Source organism: Jatropha curcas, chromosome 5 (assembly GCF_041381405.1).
Source record: "Jatropha curcas cultivar XTBG-Jc1 chromosome 5, XTBG_Jcur_1.0, whole genome shotgun sequence".
Taxonomy (NCBI): domain Eukaryota; kingdom Viridiplantae; phylum Streptophyta; class Magnoliopsida; order Malpighiales; family Euphorbiaceae; genus Jatropha; species Jatropha curcas.
In genome coordinates, this window is record NC_143155.1 from 21,728,613 (window position 1) to 21,739,573 (window position 10,961).

General features: G+C 32.3%; 2 protein-coding genes across 2 annotated transcripts; both read right to left on the minus strand.

Moving 5' to 3' along the window:
- Nucleotides 1-87: 87 nt before the first annotated feature.
- ESP1 (hydroxyproline-rich glycoprotein family protein) lies at nt 88-5,335 on the minus strand. The gene is made up of 7 exons (XM_089721432.1): nt 5,161-5,335; nt 4,959-5,036; nt 2,965-3,003; nt 2,309-2,884; nt 2,146-2,232; nt 638-820; nt 88-535 (listed from the first exon to the last, which is right to left on the minus strand). The coding sequence occupies exons 1-7, from the start codon at nt 5,251-5,253 to the stop codon at nt 410-412; spliced, it is 1,182 nt and encodes a 393-aa protein (XP_089577558.1). The 5' UTR covers nt 5,254-5,335; the 3' UTR covers nt 88-409.
- A 1,784-nt stretch (nt 5,336-7,119) lies between these two features.
- Nucleotides 7,120-9,876, minus strand: NAC058 (NAC domain containing protein 58). Its single transcript, XM_012237619.4, has 3 exons — nt 9,630-9,876; nt 9,120-9,385; nt 7,120-8,030 (listed from the first exon to the last, which is right to left on the minus strand). The coding sequence occupies exons 1-3, from the start codon at nt 9,781-9,783 to the stop codon at nt 7,431-7,433; spliced, it is 1,020 nt and encodes a 339-aa protein (XP_012093009.1). The 5' UTR covers nt 9,784-9,876; the 3' UTR covers nt 7,120-7,430.
- Between the last annotated feature and the right edge of the window lie 1,085 nt (nt 9,877-10,961).

Genomic DNA, 10,961 nt, shown 5'->3' on the forward strand with positions numbered 1-10,961 from the left:
AAATTTGGCTGTTAAATTGTTGTCCTGAAGAGGAAAAAGCATGGGATAATCTTAAACGATCGACGATACGACTATAAGTTTTGAAGATTTAAAAAGAAATCAACCCACCTTTTTGAAGCTTGAATTTAATAATCTGTATAGATATTTAGCTCCCTATCAAGCGGTGCTACATGAATAAAATATCCAAAGACTGGAAATAGGAAGAATACAAACACTGCCATATGTGGATGATTTCAACTGTGAAAGAAAAACAATACAATTATCACAGCCAAAACTGGTACTATTAACTATCCTCAAATGCTTCAGTTCCTGTATGATGTCTTCACTTGCAAGCAATCGTTATCTGAGATGACCTTATAAAATACTGTAAGAACTGTCACTGTCAATTCAAAGAAATAACCGATTAATTTCATTGGCGTAGCATTTGCTGTAGCTGAAGCACTTGGTTCCGCTGCTCAGGAGGGAGGAGATTAATCTGTTCTGGTGTGAGGCTCATGACCTGCTGAAGCAGTGCTTTCTCCATCTCAGGCGTCAACTAGACCATAAACAGAAGGGAAATAGAAGTCAGTGAAAAGAAATTGATACCATTAATAAAAGCCTGGAATATGGTAAAACTTTTTTGTAACGAAATATTTACTCCTGCAGTGCGACTAGGCTGACTGCCCAGGCCCATCTGGCCAGGCACCGATGTGGGTGGTCCTGAAATATGTGTCATTATCGAGCTTTCAGGTGGGCCTGACATCCACGAAGATGCTCTATCAATTTGCATTGCGTTTCCCGCTTGATTGTTGAACTCAGTCCCCATGTGCGAACCTCCAGCCTTAAAAGCAACAAAGGTTCAAAAATATTGACAGGAGCAAATGCAACTCAAATAGTTATCAAGTTGTACAAGGACACTGCCCTCAAACTTGAAAAATGAAACAATCAATTTGTGTCCAATCTTCTGCAACATGCCTAATGCAAAATACAATAATTGTTTCTTTACCAACTCAATCCTTATCTCGACAATAAAGAGACTCGGACCTATTCCCATTAGGCATGTTCTATCATTCAATGATTTAATCTGTAATAATAGATGTTGACAGTACACATCTCATTAAATGAGAATGCGAATTAGACGGCAGGTTCTAATTAAAGTTGTGTAAAAGTTTACCCATACTTTGAAGTGAAGGAAGATCATTTAAAATAAGCTTTCCTTCGCCTGGTGGATATGGAAAGCACAGGGGGAGGAGAGTAAGTTACAATATCCTGGTTGTGTGGAAAGCTTGGATGAGAAGCTCAAGCTTTTGACAGCTCACAGTGGTTATTTTATAGATAAAGTAAAGCCACCCCATGTTTCCACCATGTTTTCATTATGATGATGTGTTGGCGAGTAAGGAAAAAAAACTCTAATTTTCAGCTACTTGGGCTTGATAAACCAAATTGCAGAGCAAACAGGCGTTGGTGAGTCCAACATTTTTTAATGCGCTGATAATAAAAAGAAAATGAAAAAGCCGAAAGCAGAAAACATGTAAAAAATGAAGGTGATTCTCCATTAACTAGCAAGTACAGATTTCCTAAGTTCCATAAAGGCAAAGAAAATTAGATTTACAGTAACACATCTCTACCACAACATTATCATTAAGCAATTAGATAAAACTTTGTTGTTTCAATTGAATTAGCAAATCACACAATTACAAATCATCTCAGGAGTCACAGTACTCATCTTTTTTCACTGTTCACACATAAACTTTTGGGCATAATCATAAAAGGTTCAAAATTTAAACAAATAAATTCAAGCAGAAATTTCGAGCCTAAATGCATTCCTGTTCCTATTTGGACAAACGCATCAATTAGCCATGAAAACTGTTAACAGGCATGCAATCAATGAATCAATATTGGCAGATAGCTCAGCAACTGTTGATGATCACTTTGTCATTCTAGATTAGCACGAGTTACAGGCTTGAACATCATTCTCATGCATAACAAACAATTTCTGAATATGCTAAGGCACATATACAAACAGGGAAGTCAAGTGACAAGGGTTAACTATGCCCATCAGAGAGCCTTGTAAAGCAACAAGCTCCACATGAATCAAGCATAACCAACTGATAAGATGGTGTAACAACATAAAATGATTCCATGAGTTGAAATCAGCAAACATACCTGATATAGTGGTGGTAACTGACTTGGAATAGGTAGCTGTCCCTGTGGAAATGATGGTCCCATGCTAGGTTGAGGTTTGTTACTAGACTGAAAAATTTGGAAGGAATGAAGTTATGCAAAATAACTATGAAAAATTGCTTGAGAACCAAAATCTTCAGCTTACATGAAACATAGGTTGTGAAGGATGTTGATGAGCACCAGAATGTTGGAAACCAACATTGGGTCCCATTTGCGGTCCATATTGATGATGAAAGCTCGGAACAGAAGATACTCTAGCTTGTGGTGGCAATGGCTGTTGTAATGGCATATGATGAATTCCAGTTGTCTGCAACGGCTGTTGCAACTGAGTAGAGACTGTGGACATTTGGGGTTGATGAAGTGGCGGTTGCTGTTGAGCAGAATGAAGAGGTGGAGCTACATTTGGAAGTTGAGAGGATTGTGGAACAGGGATTGGCGTCACTTGTGGATTCAGATGTCCTTTGGGCAACTGTGGTGTCTGTAGAGGGTGTGAAGGCATAGGCTGAGACTGATGACTTGGAGGAGCTGAAGTAGACGGCATTGGCATTGAAGGTTGATTCTGGTGTTGCTTTCTCATTGGTGGTTGGGTCTGAGATGCAACTGTTTGTTCCTGTAAAGCAACTTGTCCAGGTAACGGTTGTGTAGCCTGAATGTTTGACTGTTGAGGTGGTTGTGATGATTGCTGAGGTTGTTGTGGTGCTGCCGGTTGGATATTTGGAATCTACAAGAACATTGTTATTAGAACATATGATCACCAAGGTAACACATAGAGAGTCAAACTTCTCAAAGTTACGAGAATACCACTTGAGGAGGCTGCACCATTCCAAGCATAATCTGTGCCTGATTAAACAAGGTAAACCGAGTAGCATTTAGTGAGTGAGTGAAAGAGAAATTATGAGATGTAAGACACAACGGCTTCCAAATTAGACAAACCACTCATGAGCTAATTTGAAGTTTAACTCAATAAAACCTAGCTTGAATGCATTTGTTTCGTTAATAAGCCAAGTTCACAGACTTCAAACTGCTAGGCTTAGGATCTGTGAAGCTCAGCACAGTTAGACACATGAACAAAGTAGCGTATAAGCCTACAAGTAAGCTTATGCCTGAAATTATTACTGCTCATGCAGGATATCCACAGCATAGAGAACGTATTAACAGTGTTTATTAGGTGATAGAAACCAAATAAGATACACACACACACACACACACATGTGTATAGTAGCATATAAAAAACTGTAGGATGCTTTGGGCAGTAGGTTACTCATTTTCTTTATAATAGCGAATAACTTGCAGCATGACTACCAAAAGTTACATATCCTATTATATATTATGATCCTAAAAAGAACAGGCATGACCAAGTCTATTGCAATTTCCTAAATAAATATTTTAATTCTGAACGAATTTGCGATGATTTTGTTTATAACATATATAGAGAAGGCTAAACTAGTTCTCCACTAGTTTAGGCTTATCTAACAAACAAGCCAAAACTTGAATGATATTGGATTCAACTTGTTTGAACCAAATTTGAGCCTAGCTTAAAGTTTGTTTAATAAATGAGCCGAGCCTAGGTATGCCAAACCTCAGCTTGTTTTGCTCAATCCTATACAATGCTAACATAATAAAATAAGTCCGGCTTCAACTAGTGTAATCGATACAACATGCAGGTGTAATGACCTAACAGTAACGATCCTTAAACCCGAGCAATACTATTAACCTAACAGTGATGATCCTGAAACTCAAGCAACACTACAATTTAAAAGTAACAAATTTTTGTTGGTAGAAAAAAAAAAAAAAAAAAAAAAAAAAAAAAGAGAATTTGTAATAACTAGTGTATTTGTTTTCAATAAGGAATATCAAAACCCTGTTTAAGCTTTCACTCAGCAGATATGAATTAAGCCTAAAGGTCCTAGAAATTTATTTGGAATAGTGCCTTAAGTCAAACGAATACACAACCAGAAGAGCAGAAAGATGTCCGAATCTCACAACAAATCACATCTCAGATTGATGGATGCAAATACAGTAGATCATATGGATACAGATTGTCAAAAAACAACACTGCAGCTTATGGAGGTTGATAATTAAATGCTCAGATATGATATGTACTCAAGTCATCAATTAGGAATTTTACAGACTGCTGGGCCAGATTCCAGCAAGTTTCTGATCAAATCGTGGCAACACTGACCTTATGGAAACAAATTAAAAGTGGGCAATTTTTCTCCATCAGAATAAAGTGTGGATACAATGCTGAAATCAAGTGCTAAATTAAGTTGACCATTGTTGAAAATAACCTTTGTAAAATAGAACCCTAATTTACACTAATGGTCTCATCATAATCTAATCCCTATGTTTATTTAGGCAAGGTAATCCCTTCATCATCCCTTTTTTTCCTGTGTGGAAAAGGGAAGGATGGCTTGAACTCCAAACTATCAGAGTAGCTAATCCCATTGAAAACATAAAGCAACTGGCAGGATAAATGCATCTACGATCAGATAAACAATCACTATGCTAATTAAAAGAATTAAGGCCTTGTTAAATTTTCACATTGAGGGAGAAGATTTTCTGAATTGAATTAAATCAAAATAAAAAGAGAAACAAAACCCTAATTCCACTCTATATCATCACAACAACAAAATCATCGAAATTCACATAATACAGAGCATCAATGCAAAAAAATACTAACAATCTCACAAAAATATAAAATTTTCGTAATTCGAAAAATGCTCAACGACAAAAAAATACCGAACTTTTCTCCTTTTGATAAAAAAACAAAAACACAAAGATTTAATTATAAATACCTGAAAAAGTGCCTTAGTCAAAAGAGGGTTCTGGATGAGAATCTCTCTTGCTTGTTGCTTGTTCTGCTCGATTAATGTCTGTATTGAAGAAAAACAAACACATACGCCAAACAATCGTGAAAACAGAACGTTACGGGAAAATAAGTGTTGTTTGGAGGATAATAAAATTCAAGAAAAGAAAGACAATGAAAAGAGAATGAACCTTCATCTGAGACATAATGTCATAGAGCTGATTTTTCGTCATCCCGGCAAGGTTATCAGTTAATCCGTCGCCGGTGATAGACTTTCCCGCCATTGCTTGAGAGAGAGAAAGAAAAAGAGAGAAAGGGGGAGGGAGGGGGCGTGCTGTGTTGCTCTCTAAGTTTAATTGTTTGCATTTAAGTGAGAGTTATTAATTGACGACGCGACGCCCAGTCCATATCCAGTTTATAGTTTTAAGGCCCAGCCTTTGCAATCTTTTTGTAATTAATAACTAAAAAATTTTTTTTTTTTAAATAACAAAGTAAAGCTTTCTTAAGCCTTAAAATATTATTAAAAAAATATATATTATATTAAAATCTAGTAATAATATGTTGATTCATTAACTAATTTTATAAAAGAGTTAACAAAACTAGCAACAGTAATTAATCATATTTTATAAATTATGATTATGATATGGGAGAACAAAGTTACCCTGTCTTATATATATGGTTTAACACAATTTTTATGTAAAAAAAAAATAATTTATAGCATGGTGTCTTAATATTTGGCAGTGAATATAATTATGAATGAGAAGGTCAAATATAATTGTGTTGGTCTCCTTATCTTTATTTTGCAAAATAGAGGCCACAATTTCAAATTTCTCTTTCTATTTTTATTAATTTGGAGAAAATTATTAAAAATATGATAATGTTAATAAGTCCATTCTATCTTTAATAAATCAAGAAAAAATGAATATTATAGTGTGACTTTCTATGGTAGCCAATTAAGTATAGTCTGATTAATTTTCTGATATTTAGAAGAATATGAACATCAGAAAATCTTTAGCTGAAGTGTCCCAAGGTTTTTGAGTCTTGAAAGAATTGACAATTGTAATGCTAATATCTGAAAATGGTGTAAAAAAGTAAAAAGAGGTAATTAATTAGTCCCTTTTTTTCTCATAAAACAATTTTTGTTTTTGAATTTTTTTATAATGTAAATAAAATTTTATTTGAAAGGAGATTTAAAAAAAAAAATCTCTTTTAGGCTATAATAATAATAATAATAATAATAATAATAATAATAATAATAATTATTATTATTATTAATGTTAGTGTTAAAGAGAAATAAGAACCTTTTTCCTATTGAAGGTGGTACGTGCAGATAAATTTTTTTGTCTACATTTCAAGTTTCATTATCAACTAAACCTATGTTTATTTCTGAAAAATAATTTATTGGCAAGTATTTTATGGATTTTCTATATATGGATGTTTAAGAAAATCGGTCAATAAAAAACTGTTTTTTTAAAAATGACTTTTATTTTTCAAAAACAATATATTTTTTAGATAAGATTGCTAACGCTTTTTCTGGTTGCACATGGCATCGAATTCACCTGTTAGTTTTGTAGCTCTAATCTTTATTGACTAGTAATCACAACCACTGATCATAATTGGTCATCAATCATCACCACGGATCACGTTCACAATCAGCATCATCACCATGGATTATATACGACTACCATAATTTTATATTTTTATGCATTTTTCATCATATTTAACATAAAATTTTGATAATTTTAAATACTTTGAATATTATAAATAATAATATATAAACTTTAATATTTTTTAACTAATTTCAATATTACAACTAAATAATAGAAAATAATTCATTGGAAAATATTTTCCCAAGATAAATTATTTTCAAAGACAAATAAGGTCTAATATTTCGTTTATCTCCATAAAAAAACTTGCAAGAAAATAATTTATCATAAGATCAAATTGAAATATTTATAATTACAGAAATTTGAAAATTATGTAAAGGTTTTGGATTTTTTACCATTAGGCTCTTTTTTTATTCAAATTAATTCCATTGTATTAAGTAGATCGTCTCCCATTCACATTCACACTGAGCATTCACGTAGTGTGTGTATATATACATATATATAGGAAGGAGAAGATAAAGACAGCAATAAGAAAACTAATAATAAATGACTTGTAATGTTAATTTAGCAAGCTACTTCTTTTGTATTGAAGCAGTAGTTCACCAACTTAACTAAAATTAACACTTCAACATAAAAAAAAGATACATAATTAATTAACTAAAACATTACAATTTTTTTAAAGGTTTTTACTACATTCCTAGACAAATGAAATCTGACCATTATTTTTCTTGTGGCATTTATATGCATGAGCTTGAGCTTCGTTGCTCCAAGACTCTATATATACTTTAAGTCTTCGTTGAAGATAATTGAAACAGAAAAGATGTTAGGAATGGTTTAATATTTACACAGCTTCATTACCAAATGGAGTCCAAATTGAATGGTTGCTCCTGCTGTGGTTGTTGTTGTGGCAATACAGATTCTAAAACCTTGGAGGATAGAGAAGAAGAAGCAGCCTGAAAATTATTTGAACTTATACAATCCGTTGTCGTTCCGACAAACTGAGGAATTCCCTGTGTAAGGAATGAGTAAGGATTAGTTGTACTACTACTTGCTGCACCTTCTCCTTGTTGATAGCTTCTAAATTGCAATGCCTTGAGAAGCAAGGAATTCATTGTGAGATTTGAGCTTAGCAAGCTTGAAGGCCAAGAGAGTGAAGGGAGAGTTGTAGCCCAGTTCATGTTCATATTTGTGTTTAAATTTACATTGGTGTCATTGTTATTGGTGGTGAGAAAATTAGTATTTTGTACTGTTGAAGAGAGGCTGTTGAAGCAAGTAGATGAGGAAGAATTGACAATGTTGTTTAGGTTTGGTAACTCAATATCTCCAAACTCATTGACAATGGAATTTGTATCATCACATGGAGATCCTAAAGATTGTTGAGAGGATAGTGTCGGTTGTGGTTTTTTGGCTGCTGGTGAGCTCTTTTGGAATACCCTACAAACTACCCATTCCTCCTGCAGGAAATGAAAGATAATTTAATATCCAAGAAACATTAAAAAATTAATTGGGAACTTAGAAGAATGAAATAATTCAGTACTTTTTTATTTTATTTGGTCAATCTTTCTTTTTTGACCGTAGAACATAAAGATTTTTTTGTCCTTACAGCAAAGCGCGCTTTCTGGATAAAGAACTTATATTATCACCCTTATAGGATTGATGTTGCTTACCACCTCAACCAATATCTTGTTGGTTATTTGGTCAATTTTTTTTAGAAAGCTTATATGGTTGTTAATAGGTTTTTTTTTTTTTTTTTAAAATTATCTTCACCCTAAGAAAAAATATCTAATTTTTCAAAAATTTAAAGAAATGACTTAATACCTTACCTATTTTCCTCACTCATTTTAAAGATGTAAGAAATATGGATTTCTAGTTTAATTCTTTCATCCATTGTAGTAGGAGTTTAACCAATTTGTGAGGATTATTAAAATTAAGAAATAGTCACTTTATATTACATAATATAATTATGTACAAGGGCAAAACTATACTTTAAATGTTGATGGCCAAAAATAGAAGTAAAAAAAAAAAAATTTGAAAGTGGAATTTGTGATATCAATATGTATAATTTCGAGAATAAAAATAAAATTTAGAGGAGAAAAATTAAATTTTGAGAATGTCGAAGATTTTCAACTATTTCTATGAGTTTCACCCATGATTATACAGGATTTTTTTTATATAACCCATATTACTATATCTAATCCATCTAACATTATTATGAGCAAATTATTAAGTGGATAAACATTTACTTTGCAATTGTTTCACACAATAATTTTTTTCAAGAAACAAAATTATACGAATATTGAATGTGATTTTAAATAAGAGAATAATTATATTTAGCTGTTAATATATCTTATATCAAACATAAATTTTAACTATTCCCCAAATAAAAGAATTATTTGAATATTGAATTTGATTTTAAATGGTGTAATTAAATTGAATTTTAAAACTAGAATTGCTCTCAAAAAAAAAAAAAAAAAGGTAAAGAATATTGAGGAAATAAATAAATTAAGGTGTGAGGACTCAAAATATATGCTTGACATATATACCTTATTATGCTTGAAAGGATGTTTGTTTTCAAGCCTGTATTCATGCATAACCCAGTTACTTTTCTCACCCCTTGGAGCTCTACCCTTGTAAAAAACTAGGGTTTTCTTCATCCCTACCAATACTCCTCCACGAAATATATCTTTATCTTTCCCTGTGGTTTTCCAATACCCTGCTTCAGTAGCTCGATTCGTTCGAAGTCCGGTGGGGTATTTTCGATCTCTCAAGCTAAAGAAATACCATTCTTTCTCCCCCATTGAAGCCTTGCCTGCATCAAATTTTAATTATTAATTATCATTTATCACCACTTAATTAATCTTTTTCTTTCATTTTTCTTTTCTCCATGTACCCTAAAGCCCTTTCACAATAATAGTATACACCAATAACATAATGTTTGAACTACATGTTTTCAGAAAACAAAGAACAAAGATTGGAATATCTAAATACAAAATCTAATTGAAAACCAGAAAAATAGCTAGGAGAAGTAATAAATAAATTAATATTATTAATACCTGGAAGTTCCCAAGGTTCAGACTTATTGAGATCAACATCTACAATAGCTTTGGATGTGAAACTGACATCAGACACTTTTCTTGTTAAATAAAATGTTATGAGCTCTTCGTCTGTTGGATGGAATCTGAATCCTGGAGGAAGATTTTCCTCCATTTTTGTTATAACTTCAAGAACTCAAACCTTCTCCGCAGTGTATATATATATATATATAAAAAAAAAAAAAATATATGGTTCTTGAAAGCAATTAAGAGTTCTTATGGGATGAAGAAGAAAGAGTTATATTAAGGTTCTGTGTTGCTATTAAATCAACCTTCAAGAAGAAGCAGCTGGCCATAGTCTTTATTTATTTATTTATTTATTTTCATCTTGATAATTACAGCTAACACTTTGACAAAGATGGTTCATGGGTGGAATTTACTAAAATGCCATCACTATACGAGTGTTTTGTAAATTTTACCAAAATACCCATCCACTATAAATGTTTTTTTATCAGCAAATAATATTTTAGTTAATTATTATAGTTTAAGAAAAACTTAATATAGCCGAGATATAAACCAAAGCCAATGCACTCGTCTCAAACTAACTCAGTTATACCAAGTATAAAAACTTGTCAAAATACAATTTATGTATAAATATATTACACCTAAATGTTTTTACTTTCATCACTAGGTTAAAACAAAGTCCTTGCTATCAATTGGATTTTGTAGATATGATTCTTGAATTTTAGAGCCAAACTATATATAAGAAATGTACCTTCTATTTTATATATACATTTTCTAACTTTGAAAGATTTACCTTCAAATATAAAAAATGTAAGTAATTTGGTTAGCCAAGTATGCTGAAGTTTTGTGGATTAGCCATGATATGAGAGGTGGTGTCTATGCTAGGCTCTGTGTGTAGTTTTGTTTTCATTCTTCCTATTACGAAAAAGAAAAACTAGTAAAAAGAATTTTGTTTCTTTTTTTCATTTATGGGTTGGAAAATTGAGTTAGTTAATTTTGTGGTGAATGAGTGGCAAAGTTTCCTGCACGAGGATTGAGTCTTGTTACACTAAAAAAGGTTTTCTTCTATGATCCTGCCCAACCACCTTCACCCATTTCTACCCACCAAACCCTAGTCCAAATCATAACATGGCCTTTACTAATGTTTTCACCAATAACTTATTGACAATTGGTTACTCTTACATCATCTCCTCCTTCTCTCTCTTCTGTCCAAATCACTATATTTGGGATCGTGTTTCATTTGTTTTTCAGTAAAATATTTTTATGTTTTTTCTAGTTTATTGTTAGTCACAAAGATAATATATAATAAATATTACCCAATATGAAATT